General features: G+C 41.1%; 1 protein-coding gene across 3 annotated transcripts in view; it reads right to left on the reverse strand.

The window, feature by feature from the left end:
* Positions 1-17,276: 17,276 nt before the first annotated feature.
* Positions 17,277-18,906, reverse strand: part of PRTFDC1 (phosphoribosyl transferase domain containing 1) — a 115,384-nt gene continuing 113,754 nt past the window's right edge. For 2 of the 3 annotated variants that reach the window (XR_001370043.2, XM_014586026.2), the window contains one exon: positions 17,277-18,523. Coding sequence is in view for 2 of the 3 variants with exons in the window: in XM_014586026.2 (XP_014441512.1) it covers positions 18,476-18,523 (48 nt within the window). In the remaining variant the exon portion in view is untranslated. The remainder of the gene's footprint in view (positions 18,524-18,906) is intronic. The other variant, XM_006139721.3, reaches the window with a different exon arrangement.

Consider the following 18,906-nt stretch of genomic DNA (forward strand, 5'->3'; position numbering starts at 1 on the left):
ACCTTAACCAGTTCAGTAACATTAAGTATCTCACATTGTTGAGCAACAGATTTATAGAGCTCTATCATCTGGCAAAGCTGAAATGTCATATCTACTGAATGAAGGCTCCCATTCCCCCTCCCCACCTTCTACTTTTTGTTTCTGTGAGTTTACCTACTTCAAATGCCTCGTATAAGTGGAATTATACAGTATTTGTATTTTTTTTAAGACAGTTTTTTTGCTATAGGGCAGGTACACTTGCTGGGAAGGCAAAGAGAGAGAGAAAAAGCAAGAAATCACCCCTGGGGCAGGGGGAGGGAGGGTGGCCATGCCACAATCCCTTCTCTTCCATTCTTCTCTTGGGATCTTGGGCACGCACACAAATATGCCCGGTGTGAGTTTAAGCCGCCAGGTCCGGGACTCAAACTGTGGTTGACTATATGGGAGTCCAGCGACATTAACCATTATGCTATCTGCTGGGCCCCAGTATTTGTCTTTTTGTGGCTGGCTTATTTCATTTAGTGGCAGGATTTCCTCTTTTCTGGTGCTGAATAATATTCCATTGTGTGTATATACAACGTTTTGTTTATCCACTCCTCCATGGTGGATGTCTAGGATACTTCAACCTCTTAGCTGTCATGAATAGAGCTGTTATGAACACAGATTTACAAAATAATACAAACAACAATAATTTCTTAAACTGGGGCACTGTGTTGCCCAGGGAAGCATGAGTGTATTTAAAGTTTCAGTAAGGAGAAGTGGAGAATCTAATGAATGTAAGACACTGCCCATCCATTGACAAATCACTAATATAAATTGTGCCATGACCTCATACATTTTGCTAAAAGTAACTCAAGTATATGCTAATTTCTCTTCAAAAGAAATTGTTTTTAATCAAACTATTTTCTTTTTGGGCTTATGACAGGCTTTAGTCTTTAAATAAATATTCTAGAATACAAGCCAAATATTCTAGAATACAAGTACAGTGGTTAAGTGCTATGCATTGGGAACTAGATCCTGCATGACTGGCTATAGTTCCCAGCCCCAGTAGCTTGAAAAACACACTAGGTACATGTACATGTATGCCCAAAGTCCTGATGGGTTAGAGAAATGGAGAAGAAAAAAAATATCATGATGTGGCCACACACCATTAGGGCAATCTTTCTATTTCTCTCTCTCTCTTTCATGAGCGTGACACATCTTGGCAAGAAAAGAGAAAGACTGAAATATTCTGTAATAAAGACTGAAAGAGGGCCCAAGCATGAAGATGCAGTCAGTAGCATGCCAAGCCTCAATGCTGGAATCCACATGGTGACCACCATTAGAATCTCTGTTCTCTCTTGCCTGAAATACACTGATTGCTCATGAGCACCCAAGATCTAATGAGCTGAGGGTCAGAGGAGGAGAAATGTGGCATGACTTTTCTCTCTCTCTCTCTCTCTCATTTGCGCTCATGCATGCATATGTATTCTATTAAAAATAAAGAAAAAATATTTTAAAGATTAAAAGCAGAAGTAGGAATATGATGTTTATTAAAACCTTTAAAATCAGCTAATATCCAAGTGATCCATCCATTTATTGGGAAGCTACAATAATTTCAAGCAAAGATAGGTATAAAATAGCTTTTGTTGAATGTTTATTTATAATCGATATTAATCGATTAATTGATAGTCAACTTCTAGTGGATGTCAGCATCTATTTTCTAAAATTTATTTTGATGTTTTAAAGTATCTGGAACCACAGGGGCCAGCAGGTGGTATGGTAGTTAAGGCACTGAACTCCCACATGGGTGACTACGGTTCGAGTCCTAGACCTGGCAGCTTGCTTTCTCTCTTTCTCTCTGGTGAGTGCATGTGCCCTATAGCAAATTTTAAAAAAGAATAATAATGATAAATAAAATTGAATAGGTAATTCTTTTCAAAACTAAAGTATCTGGAGCCACTTATTATCTCATTGTCAGCCCAGTTTGATTCCTTTGTATATTTTTAACTATTGGGGTACTTTTCCCAGCAAAATGAAAATGCAAACACATGAACAGTAATTGGCTTGAGCTAATGCTTTTCTTTTTCTGCCTGCAGAAACAACAGAAGGAAATTTCAAAAGGATCTCTAAGTTTATATAATTCCTTTGCAGACAACAGGTCTATTTTCTTCACTCTCATTTTGAAGATGAATAAAAGAGGAGACTAGAGCAGAAACATTAAAAAAAAATAGGGACGTGTTTCAAGAACCTTTATTATTATGAATATCATGCATCGTTTATCTCTGTCTGAAGGACTATGAGTCAGAAAGGATGTGAAAAACATCTGGGTAGAAAAAAATAGTGTATCTGGAAGTGCATTTTCTAATATCTGATCCTTATCTTTTTTTAGGTGTTATCAAGTAAGACTAAAAGAATTTCCTAACATAAAATCCCGTAAAAGAAATAACATTCTTCCTGTGAAGTAGCTAAGACCACTATTTTGTTTCTTCTAATTCATTCACTATTATTTCTAGTTTTCTTTTTTCAAGGTTGGGCCAACTCAGAACAAATGAATAAAAAGAGATTTAGGAACCAATTGTTGCAAAAGTTTGTGGTGTAGTATTAGGCCAAATTCCTGCATGTGTTAATCTTTAGGGGAAAAAAATTAAGGTGCCAGTGTTAGACTACATGAAGGCAGCAACGACTCAGAGAAAAATGGAAGCCTGCCAGCTGCAGAAACATGTTGTCCAGAAAAATCACTGATTGTAAAGAACATCCTCTCTCCTTATATAAGCTGCCAGATGTTGGCTGAACTGAATTTAAAAAAGAAAAAGCTTGTGAGTCATAGGGTGCAACCACAGTTGAGCAGTTTAAAAGCTCTTTTAATTAAAGCACTGTGGTATATGTAACAGCGTTACAAAATGAGAAAATGTAGCTTCTATACCAAACAGAATTCAAGTATTCAAAATACTATGTAAGCCATAAACATGGATTATATTGAGAATAGAAGCCCTTTAAGTAAAGAGTAGTTCTATATGCAGTGTGTGGTAAAAAAAACCCCATTACATTAGGATTGATAAATCTGAAGTACCTTAGGAGATATTTAGCTTTTGATAATTCTAGGGATAACTTTTTTTTAATCAGTGTATATGGACACAAGACTCACTAGCATGTGTGTTTTAAACACCAGAGGAAAATGCCTTTCTGACTCTTATCCATTCAGATTTTTATTTTTTCAAGTTTTTGTTCTAGGGCATATGCTCTTGCCAGAAAGAGAGAGAGAGAGAGAGAGAGAGAGAGAGAGAGAGAGAGAGAAAGTGACAAAGCACTCCCTGGAGGGAATGGCCATGTGCAATCCCTTCTTGTCCATTCTCTGCTTGAAATGTAGGCATGTGTGCATACACGCCTGGTGTGTTTTTCAAGTCACTGGGTCTGAGACTCGAACTACTTGGTCAGTCACGTGGGATCCAGCCTCCCTAACCATCATGCCATTGGCTGGCTCTAATTAGACAATTTTAATAACTTACAGAGTTGAAAGGACTTTGAGAGGGCTAGATCATCTCTTCTATGACCCATCACCCGACACTCCCACGGGGCCTCTGCGTTCATGGTGCAGGCCTCTCCCGACAGCACTACCACACTGGGCTACAGCTCTCGGTTTGATTCTTGTGTTCTGAAGTTCTGTTATCATGTTTAGGAATGTTATGTCTACTTGATAACTGCCTTATCATCATAACACGTCTTCATTTCTGGTGAGAAGTTTTACGCTAAGGTCTATTTTGTCTGATACTGGTATAATCGCTACAACTTTACTTTGATTACCATCTGTGTGGTGTATCTATTTTTCAGACTTTTGCCTTTAACCTATCTGTATTTTTATATTTGAAGTTCATTTCTGATAGACAGCATATAGTTGGGCCTTGGACTTTTATTCAGTCTAATGATCTATGCTTTTCACATAGAATCTTTAATTTTTCTTTAATTGCCAGGGTACATGTGTTGTCAGAGAGGGAGAGAAAGGGATGAGAAAGCACCCCACAATGAAGCATAGTCATGTTGCTATCCTTCTCTTCCATTCTCCATCCTGTCAGGATGTGGGGCCTGCACATACAAGCACCTGGCATGTTCCTCAAGTCCCCAGGGCCAGGACTTGAATCATAGTCGGCCATGTGAGATCTGACTCCCTATGCACAGCTCTTAGTCACTGTGCTATGGGCCAGCCCTTGTATGCGGCCATTAAACCAGGCAGTGGTAAACTCCAGGCCCCAGACTGAAGGCCTGTTTCATAAGTGAGGTTGTGTTGGAACACAGTCACAGTAATTCATTTACTTTTTTTCTGCCTTAGTATCCAGTTACTTCCAAGTCCATATAGTCAGTGAATATAAAATATTTACTAGCATGAAATAGTCTTCTTCAGAAAAAGTTTGCCTATCCCTGGTTTAAATGATTTCTTTCTCTTTTTTTAGAATTATTTATTATTATTGGTTTTTAAATTTGCTCTAAGACATGTGCATTCACTAGAGGGAGGTTGGGAGGAGTGAGAAAGCAAGCCACAGGTCCAGAACTTGAATCGTGGTCGACCATGTGGAATTCCAGTATCTTAACCACCATGCCACCTGCTGGCCCCAGATGACTTCTTTTTAATGTGGTGAGAGAAAGTAAGAAAGCAAGCCCCAGGTCCATGGCTGGACAAGTGGGAGTCCAGTGCCTTAACTAACACACCACCTGCCAGCCCTGGTATTTTTTTGTTTTAAGCTTATTTATTTACTTCCTCAATGAGAGAGAGGGAGAGAGAGAGCGAGCGAGCGAGAGAGAGCACCTTTTACAGGTTCTTGATGCCATGATCCACCCCCATCTTCAGCCAGCTCTGGATCACAGACATGCGCATGCTCAGAGTACTCAGGGCAGTCTCTGAATGTGAACCCAATCCTTCCCATGTGAACAGCATTATAGAGCATTGTGTTTTACCTCTGCACTATTGTCTGGATGCTGGTGCAGTTAGTTTTAAGGCCATTATCTTGTTATTCTTTTTTTTTAAGTATTATTTTATTTAGCTTTTATTTATTTATCTATGTATTTATTTTAATTTTACCAGAGAGGAACAGAAAAACAGAGAGAGAGAAAGTGAGAAAGCAAGCCACCAGGTCCGGAACTCAAACCATGGTCAGCCATGTGGGAGTCCAGCACCCTTAACCTTCACACTACCGGCTAGCCCCTTGTTATTTTTTTGAAAACAACTTCTCTTCATTTTTTTCCCCATGTTCCTTGTTCTTCTTTTACTGTCTTCCTCAAGATTAATTATTTTTTTTAGTTATTTCTTTTTACCTCCTCTGTTGACTAATTAGCTGTAACTATTAGTTTTGTTGTTACTTTCTTGGTTATTTAATGGTTTATTATATACATCTTTAACTTATTGCAAAGTACCCTCAAGTGATAATGTATCACTTAGTCCATAATATAAGGATCTTAAAATAATATTTATTTATTTATTTATTTATTTATTTATTTTTGGAGAGGTTTTTGCTATAGGGCGCATGCACTCGCCAGAAAGACAGAGAGAGTAAGAGACAGAAAGCAAGAAATCACCCCCCAAGGGGGATGGCCACGCCGCAATCCCTCCTCCATTCTCCTCTTGGGATCTTGGGCACGCACGCACACATGCCCAGAGTGAATTTTAAGCCACCAGGTCCAGGATTCAAACTGCGGTCAACTACATGGGAGGCTAACGACATAGCCATTACGCTAACTGCTGGTCCCTGTTTTCATTTTTGACTTCCTGCTTTTGGTAATTTTTCACACATTTTACTTATTTACCTATTATAAATCCACACTGGATTATATTTTTAAACATTCAGTTATTCTAAAGGTATTTCAATAAGAAAAATATATGATATTAGCCATGTAAAATTTTCATACTTCTCACTATGTTTTGTAGCTATATACTACAACCTGATACCATTTCCCTCTGCCTGAAGGACTTTAATATTTCCTTTTTCTTTTGAGAGTTTTTTTTTTTTTTTGCTATAGGGCATGTGCGCTCACCAGAAAGAGAGAGACAGAGAGACAGAAAGTGAGAAATCACCCCCAGAACAGATGGCTACGCTGCAATCCCTTCTCCTTCATTCTCCTCTTGGGATCTTGGGCACATACACACACGAGCCCGGTGTGAATTTAAGCCACTGGGTCTGGGACTCAAATTGCAGTCAGCTACATGGGAGTCCAGCAACATAGCCACTACGCCACCTTCTGGTCCCATATTTCTTTTCTTTTCTTTCCTTTTTTTTTTTTTTGAGAGAGATTTGTGTTATAGGATGCTTGTGCTTGCTGGAGAGACAGACAGACAGAAAGTAAGAATTTACCCTTCAGGGGGATGGCCACATTGCAATCCCTTCTCCTCCATTCTCTTGGGATTTTGGGATGAATGCACATGTGCCCAACGTGAATTTTAAGCTGCCAGGGCTGGGACTCGAAGCACGGTTGAAAACGTGGGAGTCCAGCAACATAACCATTAAGCCATCTGCTGGTCCCAGGACTTTAACATTTCTATACCGTGGGTAAGCTGCTGATGAAAATTTCAGCTTGTTTCTGAAAACATCTTTATTTTACCTTAATATAGAATTCCAGGTTGACAGTTTTTTCTGAGTACTGGAGGGTGTTACTCCACTCTCTTTTTACTTACATCATTTGTGACTAGAAATCTGCTGTCATCTTTATCTTTGTTTCTGTCTCATTTTTGTTCTCGCTGTTTTAAAGATTTCTCCCTTTATTATTGTTTTTGAGCATTTTGATTACTATATACCTGTGTGGTTTTCTCCATGTTTCTCATATTTGAGTATACTGAATTTGAGTTTATAGTTTTCATCAAATGTGGAAATGTTTTGGGACATCATTTCTTTAAATATATTACCTGTGCTCCCATCTTTTTCCTGTTCTTGGGGATTTCAATTGCATATATATTAGTGAGAAATCACCCTTCCACTCCCCAAGGAGGATGACCACGCCACAATTCCTTTTCCTCCGTTCTCCTCTCAGGATTTTGGGCATGCACACATGCGCCCAGCGTAAGTTTCAAGCCATCAGGTCTGGGACTCAAACTGCGGATGACTACATTTTCCTGTTCTTGGGGATTTCAATTGCATATATATTAGTGAGAAATCACCCTTCCACTCCCCAAGGAGGATGACCACGCCACAATTCCTTTTCCTCCGTTCTCCTCTCAGGATTTTGGGCATGCACACATGCGCCCAGCGTAAGTTTCAAGCCATCAGGTCTGGGACTCAAACTGCGGATGACTACATGGGAGACCAGCAATGTAGCCATTATGCCATTCTGCTGGTCCCAGCTTTTGTGTTGTCAGCGAGTACTTTAGAGTTACTCTGATTAAAACAGTCATGCCTTGCTTAATAATGGTGGTACTTTCTGAGAAATGTGTCTTGATGTATTTTGTGATCTTGAGAGCCCCACAGAGTGTACTCACATGAACGCAGGTGGTACAGCCTACATGCACTTACGCAACCTGGAATAGCCTATTGCTACACCATCATATCTGTAGTCCATGCTTGACAGAAATGTTGTGATGCAACATGTACATTTACCTTGGGATTTGCTGGGCTTCCATAATCAAAAAGTGGGTGTTACTCATTGGTTCTAAAATACGTGCAATTGTTCTCTCTTCACAGAACACCGGTGCCCACTTGCCCTATTGCCTTTTTATTTTAAATTTTGATTGAATGTAGGTTAGATTTTCTGTTCTATTCTCCTGTATGTTAAACTTGGTTTTATATTTTCTATCTACTTGTAACTCTATGTTAAAATTTGGATAATTTATTCAGCTTTATTGTCTGACTCTCTCTTTCTTCTGCTCACTATATAAATTCAGTCTGCAAACTGAAGTGAGGGCTGCTAGTTGGTTCAGATTTTCAGAAGGTTATTTCTCCTTTTACTTTCATACCTAATTTTCCCCCAGAGGGCATGTGAACTCACCATAGAAAGGCAGAGAGAGTCAGAGAACGGGAAAGTGAGAAATCACCACCCCCACAGGGAGATGGCCATGCCACAGTCCCTTCTCCTCCATTCTCCTCTCAGGATTTTGGGCATGCATGCATACATGCCTGGCATAATTTTCAAGCTGCCAGGTCTGGAACTTGAATCACAGTTGGCCATGTGGGAGTCCAGCACCTTAACCACCACACTTAACCACCACAGTTCCTGCTGGCCTACCTTCATACCTAATTTTGAGGCAGGCAGATTTTCCTGATTTGAGAGCTTTTAATAGTCATGTCTACTAATTCAAACATTTGTCTATCAGTTCTGGGTCCATAAGGGGTCCCTACTATCAGATTTCCACCCTGCATCAATCCTAAACTTTCTCCTCTGTTCCTTGCACTTCGCAAAGCAACAAAAATGAAATCTCAGGTCAAGGACCTCTGACATGCAATAAGGTAAACCAAATATTGGATACAAGCGTATGAACAAATAATATGTAAATTATTGAAGGGAAAGAACTTTGAACCTAGAATTTTAGATCTAGTCAATTTTTTATTAAAAAATGAAAGCACAGTAAAAAATATTTGCAGTCATACAAATTCTTATAAGATTTGGCATAAAAAGACATTATAAATATGCATGAGGGGACCAGCTGTTGGTGTAACACCTGTCACTGAATTCTCATGTAGTCGACTGCAGTTCGAGGCCCAGACTTGGTGGCTTAAACTCATACCAGGAGCGTGTATGTGCACGCCCAAGATCCTGAGAGGAGACTGAAGGAGAAAGGACTGTAGCGTGGCCATCCCCCCGGGGGGTGATTTCTCACTTTCTGTCTCTCTGGCGAGTGTATGCACCCTATAGCGAAAACCTCTCAAAAAAAAAAAAAAAAAAAAAAAAGCTTTAAAGAGACCAGCAGAAGGAGGAAGAGGAGGCGGAGAAAAAGAAGTAGAAGCAGCAGCTTGAAAGAAGTATTCATGTGTATATATGTATATATAATTTTTATTGCTATGTGACCAAAAAAGTTGAGAAATCACTTCTTTAATCATCTCTAGAGCTTATCCCCATTACTGGGTTTATCCTAGTGTCTGATTCACAATTTTATCAGTTATGGCTTTCTGGTATATTTCTTACACATTCACACAATGCCAATCTTTATTCTATTGTTCTCTCAATAGGATATTTTACCTTTTTCTTTATTCTCTTTTTTTCTTCCTGGTTCTACTCTTGTACAAGTCATTTAGAATTCTGGGGACCAGCAGTTAGCATATGTCACTGGACTCCCATGTAGTCGACCGCGGTTCACGTCCCGGACCCGGTGGCTTAAACTCACGCCAGGCGCGTGTGCATGCGTGCCCAGGATCCCAAGAGGAGAATGGAGGAGAAGGCATTGCGGCGTGACCATCCCCCCGGGGGGTGATTTCTCACTTTCTATCTCTCTGTCTCTCTCTGTCTGGCGAGCGCACGCGCCCTATAGTAAAACAAAAACAAAAACAAAACCTCTCAAAAAAAAAGAATTCTGATCCTGTTCCCTTAGATTTCTGAGTGGCTTGATGAGTATCTATATCAAAATTATTTGGAGATGAAAATTGTAGGATTGCTAAAAATACACGTTTTTGTCTAGGCCTACTGAATCAACCCTGTATGGGCAGGCCCAATAACTTATGTTTATGTATCTTCAGGGTGATTGGTGAACATCGAAAGGTTGAGAATTCTGTTCAAATGGCAGTTATTCCCGAGTGCCTTCTCTCCCAATAACCCATTATCCAATTCTCTGGACACCAAAGATATCTGGATATCCAACAATAACAAGGCTCAATAAGGTTCAATTCTGACACTAACTGCCTGGATTTAGCATGACATTCCACAGGTTTAAGTGTTCAGTTCCCATAAGACTGCCTGCACTCCAGAGTCCAGTCACCAGGCTCCCTACGCTTCTGTCTGATGTGGCTACAAATTCAGGGGTTCCCACCCACTTGCCCCAAGTTTTATTTTATTTTATTTTATTTTTTTGAGAGGTTTTTGCTATAGGGCGCATGCACTCACCAGACAGAGAGAGAGACAGAGAGACAGAAAGCGAGAAATCACCCCCAGGGGGAATGGCCACACCACAATCCCTTCTCCTCCATTCTCCTATTGGGATCTTGGGTACGCACACACATGCGCCCAGCGTGAGTTTAAGCCACTGGGTCCAGGACTTGAACTGTGGTCGACTACATGGGAGTTCAGCGACATAGCCATTACGTTAACTGCGGTTCCCCCCCAAGTTTTCATAATTTTCTAGAACAGGTCTCAGAACTCAGGAAAACACTTATGTTTACTGGTTGATACAAGTGAAGGCATGGTGGACTCTCAGCACTGCACTGTGTTCACTGACAGAAAGCCCCCTGAATCTCGGGTGTTCAAGAGATTTTATCAAATTTAATCTCCAGCCTCCCCACCCCATCTCTAGGGCACAGCAAGTGAGGCTGCAAGTTCCAACCCTCTAGTCATTTGTTCTTTCTGGTGACCAGCCACTTCCTAAGCGTATCCTAGATCCCACCTTAGTCATCTCATTAGCATAAACTCATAGTGGACTCCTTGTGAATAATAAAAGACACTCCTATCACTCAGGAAATTCCAAGAGTTTTAGGAGCTCTGTGCCAGAAATTAGACAAAGACCAAATATATTTCTTCTTATATCATGCCATCCTTTCTTATCCTTATCTGTAAGTCTGAATATACACTTTCCACAGTCGACATGACACAGTCCTGTGGGGTGAAGTGAGTACTGACTTTGCCCTCCAATGGCATTGGTCCAGTTTCTAGCTTTGAACAAAGCTGTGACTCTGGGTAAGCGATTTGATCTCTCTGATACTCATTTCTTTCTTATTTTAAAAAAGAATTATTTCATTTAACTTTATTTATTTATTTACATTTCAATTTGCCTGGGGTTAGGGAGGCGAGAGAGAGAGGGAGGGGGTGAGGGGAGGAGGGAGGAAGGGAGGGAAGGAGGGAGAGAGAGAGAGAGAGAAAATGAGAAAGCAAGCTACCAGGTCTAGGACTTGAACTGTGGTCGGCCATGTGGGAGCCCAGCGCCCTTAACCACCATGCCACCTGCCAGCCCCTCTGATACTCATTTCTGTATCACTTAAATGGAGATGCCTGTTTCTAACTTGAGGTTTTGTGCTAAGTATTATGAGTTATTGTCCAACTTTTGTACCGTTCACAACACACAGAAGTTGTCAAATCCCCTATGAATGTTGACAAGCTTAAGGATCTGTGCTTGAGCTCACGACAAATCTCTTTTCAACACAACTGTAAGGATTTGTGCAGTCACCCAGTAATATGTAGCAGAAGTCATTTTCTCAGGCTATTGATGAACATTCTTAGTATGGCAAAACCAAAAGTCTTATTAAAATAAAGACAGACTATAGCTGTTTCTTTTTTCAGTCAACCAACTCTGTCACAATGTTAGCAGAGTAGATAAATCAGAACAGTTTTCATCGTAAAACCGTATTAGCTAATAGCTGGAAATCTGGAAATCTGTTGGTTTAAAAATGTTTATTAATTGATTAGGTGATTACTGTTTCCAGGTATAAGGTTTTATATAAACACATGTAATTCATATACATGTATATACACACAAGTACTTCAAAAAACTCATGAAAAAATAAGGTTAAAATACTAGTTTCTTTTTTTTTTTTGAGAGAGAGATTTTTGCTATAGGTCATATGTGTTTAATGGAGAGACAGAGACAGAAAGTGAGAAATCATCCCCCAGGGCGATTTCTCTCCATTCTTCTCTTCGGAGACGCATGCCTGGCATGAGTTTTAAATCGCTGGGTCTGGAACTCGAATCACGGTCGACCGTGTGGGAATCTAGTACCTTAGCCACTATGCCACTTGTTGGCCCCAATATTAGTTTACTTTCATGGGAAAAAAAGTGCAGTTTTTTCATAATATACATCTTCTACGAACTTTCTGAAGACCCCTTGTACCCAGGGTTCAGTTCATATGGTTACATTTATTGTGTTTTAAGGAACTCCCACCCTGGATTAGTTTCTTGGGCAAATTATGCAATTTCTTTATGTAAAAATATAACTTCTAAAATTTCAGTTTGAATTCACATGTGTACAAAGCTGAGAAAGCAAAAACTATTTTACTATGTTTTTTATCTTGTAAATGTAAGCAACCTAATAGAAGTAACACTGGCCTTCAAAGTTTTCAAACTCTATTCCAAATACTATCTGTGGGTAAACTTGTATTTCTGTGTTTTTTTTATGTTTTTCTTAAAAGAGGATCTTGCTCACCAGAGAGACAGAGAGAGACAGAGAGAAAGCAAGAAATCACCCCCCACCACCACCACCTTCCCAGGGGAAATGGCCACGCCACTATCCCTACTCCTTCATTCTTCTCTCGGGATCTTGGGCATGTACGCACATACAACCGGGTTGAGTTTAAGCTGCCAGATCCAGGACTCGAATCGTGGCTGACTACATGGAAGTCCAGTGATGTAACCATTATGCCATCTACTGGCCCCTGTACTTCTGTGTTTCTAATCAAGATGTGCATACTGTCTGTGTCCTTTTCATCATCTCATATTTTCCCATATGACTAAGTAGTATTTCATAATTCTTAAAAATCTATGCAGACAGGTATGTTATATTAAATTTTTGTTATGCCAGTGAGTGCAACCTCATTAAAAAGAGAGAGGAAGAAAGAGAGAGAGAAAAATTACCACCTAGGGCCTGGTCACGTTGCAATCCTGTTTCCTTCATGTCTCTATCCCATGAAGATCTGAATATGTGTGCTCACACATATCCAGTGTGTTGTCACCAGGGATGGGACTTGAACCATGAGTAGCCACATAGGTCTGGCTCCCTGTGCACAGCCCTTAACCACTCTACTATGGGACTGACCTGGGATATTTTCAGTTGTGCATTATGACCACTGAATAATCAATTCCTTCACTAATTGTATTAATAGGAAATGTAGTGCACATAACTTTTCTACCACAGATTATGTTTCCTGGAGATGGCTACAGCAATGTAGTCCCCTTCCACCTGCTTTTCTTTTCTTTTCCTTCTTTTGGGAGAGGTTTTTGCTATAGGGTACGTGTGCTCGCTGGAAAGACAGAGAGAGACAGAGAGACAGAAAACGAGAAATCACCCCCTAGGGAGGATGGCCACACTACAATCACTTCTCTTCCATTCTCCTCTTGGGATCTTAGGCACGCATGCACACGCGCCTGGCATGAGTTTAAGCCACCAGGTCCAGGACTCGAACCGCGGTCGACTACATGGGAGTCCAGCGACATAGCCATTACACCAACTGCTGGTCCCCCATCTGCTTTTCTTGCAATAGATGGTGTTATCCTTCTATTGAGTGGCAGGAAGCTACATTTCCTCCCTTGAACTTGGGCAAATATCTGTAACTGTTTTGTCTAGCGGAATGCAATAGAAGTGAGTCTGCCATAGAAGACAATATGGCTTCCACCTACTTCTTTTTCTTCCTCTCTCCACTTGCCTTTGAAGCTGAGGAAGCTCAGATGAGGTGGAGAGGCCACGTGTACGGGTTCCAGTGACACCCTCAGTTAGGTTCCAACTTTCAGCCAGCATCAACTACTGGACATGTGAATAAATATGCCTCCAGATAAGAGCTATCCAGAGACCGTTCCTGGTCTGTACTCTCCAGTGTAGTAACTTACCTGCACATGAGGCTATGGAGCAATAACACAGCCAATGAGAATGAGAAAGGGAACTTTTCATTTTATTTAACTTTAAACTCTTTTTTTTTCTTAAGAGAGGTTTTTTGCTATAGGGCTCATGTACTTGCTGGAGAGACAGAGAGACAGACAGGCAGAAAGTAAGAATTCACCCTCTAGGGGGGATGACTCTTCTTCTCCATTCTCCTATTGAGTTTTTGGGATGCACGCACATGTAACTGGTGTGAGGACTTTTTGTTTTTGTTTTAATATTTATTTATTTTACTTAATTTCATTTGTTACTATTATTTTTAATTTCTACCTGAGAGAGAGAAAAGGAAAGCAAGAAAGCAAGGTGCCCGGTCAGCCATGTGGGAATCCAGCACCTTTAACCACCAGACCCCCTGCCAGCCCCAACACCCAGTGTAAGTTTTAAGTTGCAGGGGCCAGGACTGGAACCACGATGGACTACGTGGGATTCTAGTGATGTAACCAATACACCCATCTGCTGGTCCCAATTTTAGTTAAATTCTTTTAAGGCTTTTGATATAGGGCATGTGTGCTTGCTGGAAAGAGACAGAGAGAGGGAAAGTGAGAAGTCAGCTCCCTTGGGGGGATGGCCATGTCACAATTCCTTTTCCTCCATTCTCTTCTTTAGATTTTGGGCACACGTGCGTGCATGCATGCGCACAAGCACACACACACCCACCCCAGCATGATTCTCAAGTCACTGGGTCCAAGACTTGAACCACAGTTGGCCATGTTGGAGTCCATCATCATAACCACCATGCCACCTGCTGACCCAAGCTAATTTAAATTCTAATAATCACGGGCGGATAAAGGCTGCCACACTGGGCAGTTTAACTTCACCTGGCTGCAGCTGCAGCTTTTGAGTCGTGAAACTGAAGCACCAAGCCCTATGGAGTGGAGCAAAGCACCCTGGTGTGCCTTCCCTGCGTCCCTAATTCTGATAAACCACGAGAGATGATTAAAAAAAAAAAAAAACTGATTTAAGCTAGTTTGGAAGTGATTCGTTATAAGGCAATCAAAAACGAATGCACATTTTTCTCTGGTCGTTACAGTTCTTCACAAAAAGTGAAAATGCACAAGTCTCTTCCATCTTCTAGAAGCCCTCTAGTTATGGTTACGCATCTCTTACTTTCACAGCAGGCTTCTCGAGCAGTCTTCTACACTCACCTTCCCCACTCACATCCTTCTCACTTCTGAACGCCCACTAGCCTCTAGACACCGATGAGGTCACACTGACATTTACTTCCATTTCAGGAAATGTGGGACTTCAGCACCCTACCCTGTCTTCAGAATTTCCCCTACTTTTTCTAAGGAAAACCTGCCCTGGCATAAAAGCCATCCCCTCTTAGTTGAAAAACTGCAAAAACAAAAACAAACACCTTTTCTGAGTGATCCAGAAAAAAAAAAAATACCTTTTTAGGGAGAGGCACCCCTGTCTAAGGGCCAATGCAGTCGTCAGCCAGTGTCCCAGTCTGCACAAGTGGCCTGCAGGCTGCCCTTGGCCGGGTGTGCTCGGTCTGCACGTCCGCGCCGTCTCACGTGGTGGCTCCAGCTCTCTGCAGCGTTCTCCATAAAACGCAGAGAGCGCCAGGTGGCCCGGGCCGCGGGGCACTGTGGCTGCCGGGAAATCGGCTCTTTCTGCTGATGTCTTTCTCTTCTCTGAGCAGGATTCAGAAGCAGCCAGGGGTGTGATATGGTTTGGAAACTAGTTTGTCCCCCAGAGTTTCAGGTTTTGGAATTTGGTGTGATGAGGCCTAGTGGGCAGTGAGTCAGTCATGGAGATAGCACTCTCATGAGTAGATTAATGATGTCTCGCGAGACCCAGGGCGTTGTAGCTCTCAGGGGACAGGTTACTTTTCGGGAGAGCTGGTTGCCAGAAAGAGCTGCTTGCACCTCACTCGCTCTGCACGCCATCCTGTCTGCTCCTGTCGACCACAGGTAGGCCAGCCCAATGTCAGCCTTACACTTTCAGACTTTCCAGCCGCCAAAGTGGAGCGTGAATACACCGTTCTTTTTAAATCTCCCAGGCTCAGGTATTTCTGTTACCAATGGCATAACGGACTAAGGATACAATCAGGGCCAAGAAACAGTGCAGCCCTGTCTGAATATAACTTTCTCTGCACACCTCCCCACATGGGTGTGCAAACACTCCTGCAATTCCTTGCTTACTTTCCTGAACCTAGCTTGTCCATCGGGCCCCAAGCATCCTCCTAGGATCCAAAGGAACTTCATGGTGGCAAAGTAAAATCCCCAGTTGCTATGTTTGCCCAAGTCAGCCAGGCATCTGTGTAGAGGGCAGGGTCTGTGGTTTCAATATCCTTCAAGGGATTACCTCTGTTACAAGGGGAGGAAACGTTTCCATGATACTAGGTCTTGAAAGTGGGATAGGTTACTTCTTGTCTCTATTGGGAAAACACGAGTTTATCCCATTGGACTCTAAGCAAATGCCTGAATGTGCTCTTTAAGGCTGTTTTCAGTCTCAGATGACCTGAGACATGGTATGACCTGTTATATGTAAAGATTAAACAAGATACAGGGGGTGTTGACCAACTGCAGTTCCACTTGGGATATATAGTTGAACTTGGGTAGATTCCAGTCCATTTAGAAGAACCAATTGATAACACGGGGTTCTAATCAGTTTAGAAAAATCCCAAAATATTACTAATTATGTTGATTATAACTGAATCTAAATTTTCCATTGAAGCACACACACACACATACACACACTCCTGACTTTTCTTTTTTTTCCTCTCCTTACTAATCATCTTTGGAAGATTAATTTAATAAATATACTTGTTGTTAACCAGGTAATAAAACTTGGACATTTTTAGTTTAGGGTGAATAAAATCAGTGGTACTAAAGAGACGAGAGCTTTATAAGAAGAAAGAAAATTCTATTTTTCCCAGGATGACATTCTTGGATATCACTGTCAAAATATTATCCAATCTGAAAAAATTGCAGGAATGATTAAACTTCTTGTGTATTTAGTGAATTTTTCCTTCTCAGCATTAACTCTACAAATCCTCAACATCCTGTAAAATAGATCAATTTCCTTTCTAATTTAAATAAACAGAGTCATTAAAAAGATACCGATGCTTATTAAAATTCCACATTTTAAAGAAAACATTTTAATACTCTATACATTATGAACCACTTTATATTTAAAGTTAAAACATGTGCCTGAATTTTTCTAGGCCTTTTGAGCTAAATGTGGCATAGTGGAGAATTCGGTTCAGAACATGAATTTCGACATTTCAGGAAATCAGCCAGTTACATAGGTATGAAATCTATTCCGTGGGTACCTGTTCCTCTACGGAGGAACAAAGCTGGAAGGGATTCCCTTTGCTGATTTTCCTCTTGGGACGTCTGGGTGTGGTTTGTTTTTGTCTCTAACAAAGATATGCAAGGAAATCATCTTTTACAACTAAAATTCCTTGACCTTACAAACAAGCCAAAGGAGGGAGGAAAAAAGTAGTAGGTCTAGAATGGCTTCATGATTTGCTTATACTAGTGCACCTGGTGGATTTAATCCAGGGTAGGTATGTGCAGTAGGATACGCAAGCTGCTGGTCCCTATACATTTTAATGGCTGAAAGTATATAACAAATAGGAAGGTGGAAGAAAGACCGTAAGCAGTTATGAAATATACAGGTTTTCTTATTCTTTATTGGTTTAGAGGAAGCCAGACCTTAATCACAATACGCCACATGCTGTTCGGAACCAAACAAAGGCTGCTTAGTTATTTGTTTTGCAATTGCTTCTTTTAGGAAGTGAGGAGAGAAAAAAAACGCTCTACTGGCACTCCAGTTTATTTTTAATGAAAATGTCTCTTACAATGGTGGAAATATAAGAAAAATGTTCAGGAAAAACTTTCTTCAGTATGCTTATTTCCTACAGAGCCTTGATTGTGCGATGAAGTCTTTAAAGGACACTTAAAACGGTAATGCAGCCTCTGTATTCCTGTGCAGGACAGCTAAGATATCTTGTCCTCCGATGCAAATCAGGAGGAAAACGTACACTTGTTTAGTTTGGAGCCCAGAAAACACTCTCCCTTCCATTCTGCCATGTGCTCGTGTCCCACATCAATAAAAGGATGCCGCTCAGAAACCAGGGCCTTGCTGCCATTGTGCTCTTCCTAATTAAAATTCAGAGTATTCAGCACAGTTGAGTACACCCAGGCATATGTGACATACCATCCTCACATACCAGAAGCTCAGATCAAGAGCGCCACGCAGGGCTCATTTCATAACCTCATTAAGATCCATTATCCAGCACGCTTCAGAAAGACTTTGTCAAAGCAGATAATGATGGCCTGTCAGAAGGTTGCAAACAGAAATGTATATTCAAATGTCCTTTCCCTCCTCCTTTTAGTATGGGAACTTAGTTCATATTCCCAGTGTGTGGACCCAGGGCTTATGCAAACAGGCTTCCAGGTGCTTGATGTTGTCAGATAGTTACCAAAGTAGAGTCAGGAAAAAAAATGAAGTGGAAAATATTTGAGTAACTAGGTGGGAGTATTCCTGGGAATGGTAATCAAACACGACTGTATCAACACCAAAGGAAGTGCAGCTCAGGAGTGCAAAGGTGGGTAGAACTCCTGGGTCACGAGGTGGAGTGTTTACTTTGGAATAAGTCAAATAGAAGGTTTGCTTTCCTTTCCTTAAGAACCTGTGGTACTCTGTAGTATAACCTCAGAAAAGGAAGCGCTCTCAATAAGACTTTTTTCCTTCTACATCCTGCTGAGTGAAGATGCCCAAGGAGACAAACTTTACGGCTGGCTTCCTGAGGGTAGCCTTTAAGTGTGATGTTAGCTGGGAACTTGGGAAGAATTGACTTCTTTAGACTCGGTATTTTTCTTTACCATGTTCATTGATCACGCAAATGTGCTGAAACAATAAGAGTTTAAGTGTATCAATTTCTTAACAAAATATAAGACATGCAAAATGCGAAGCAACAATAACAGAACGCCAAACTGTAATTTGCTGTTGCTCTTTTAAATAGATATGTGTCTGGGCTGACCCCATAGGCTAATGGTTAAGGCAACTGGCTCCTACATGGTCAACTGTGATTCAAGTCCTGGCCCCTATGGCTTGAAAAACACACTAGAGATGCGTGCCCCAAATCCCAACATGGATGGAGAAATGGAGAAGAGATTGCAGTGTGACCATGCCCCATTGAAGGGTGCTTCTCCCTCTCCTTTCCTCTTTCTGTCTCTGGTGAGCTCATGTGCCTGCCTGCAGAAGAAAGAAAGAAAGAAAGAAAGAAAGAG

The sequence above is a fragment of the Tupaia chinensis genome, unplaced genomic scaffold (genome assembly GCF_000334495.1).
Source record: "Tupaia chinensis unplaced genomic scaffold, TupChi_1.0 Scaffold000001_1, whole genome shotgun sequence".
In the NCBI taxonomy this organism is placed as follows: Eukaryota; Metazoa; Chordata; class Mammalia; order Scandentia; family Tupaiidae; genus Tupaia; species Tupaia belangeri.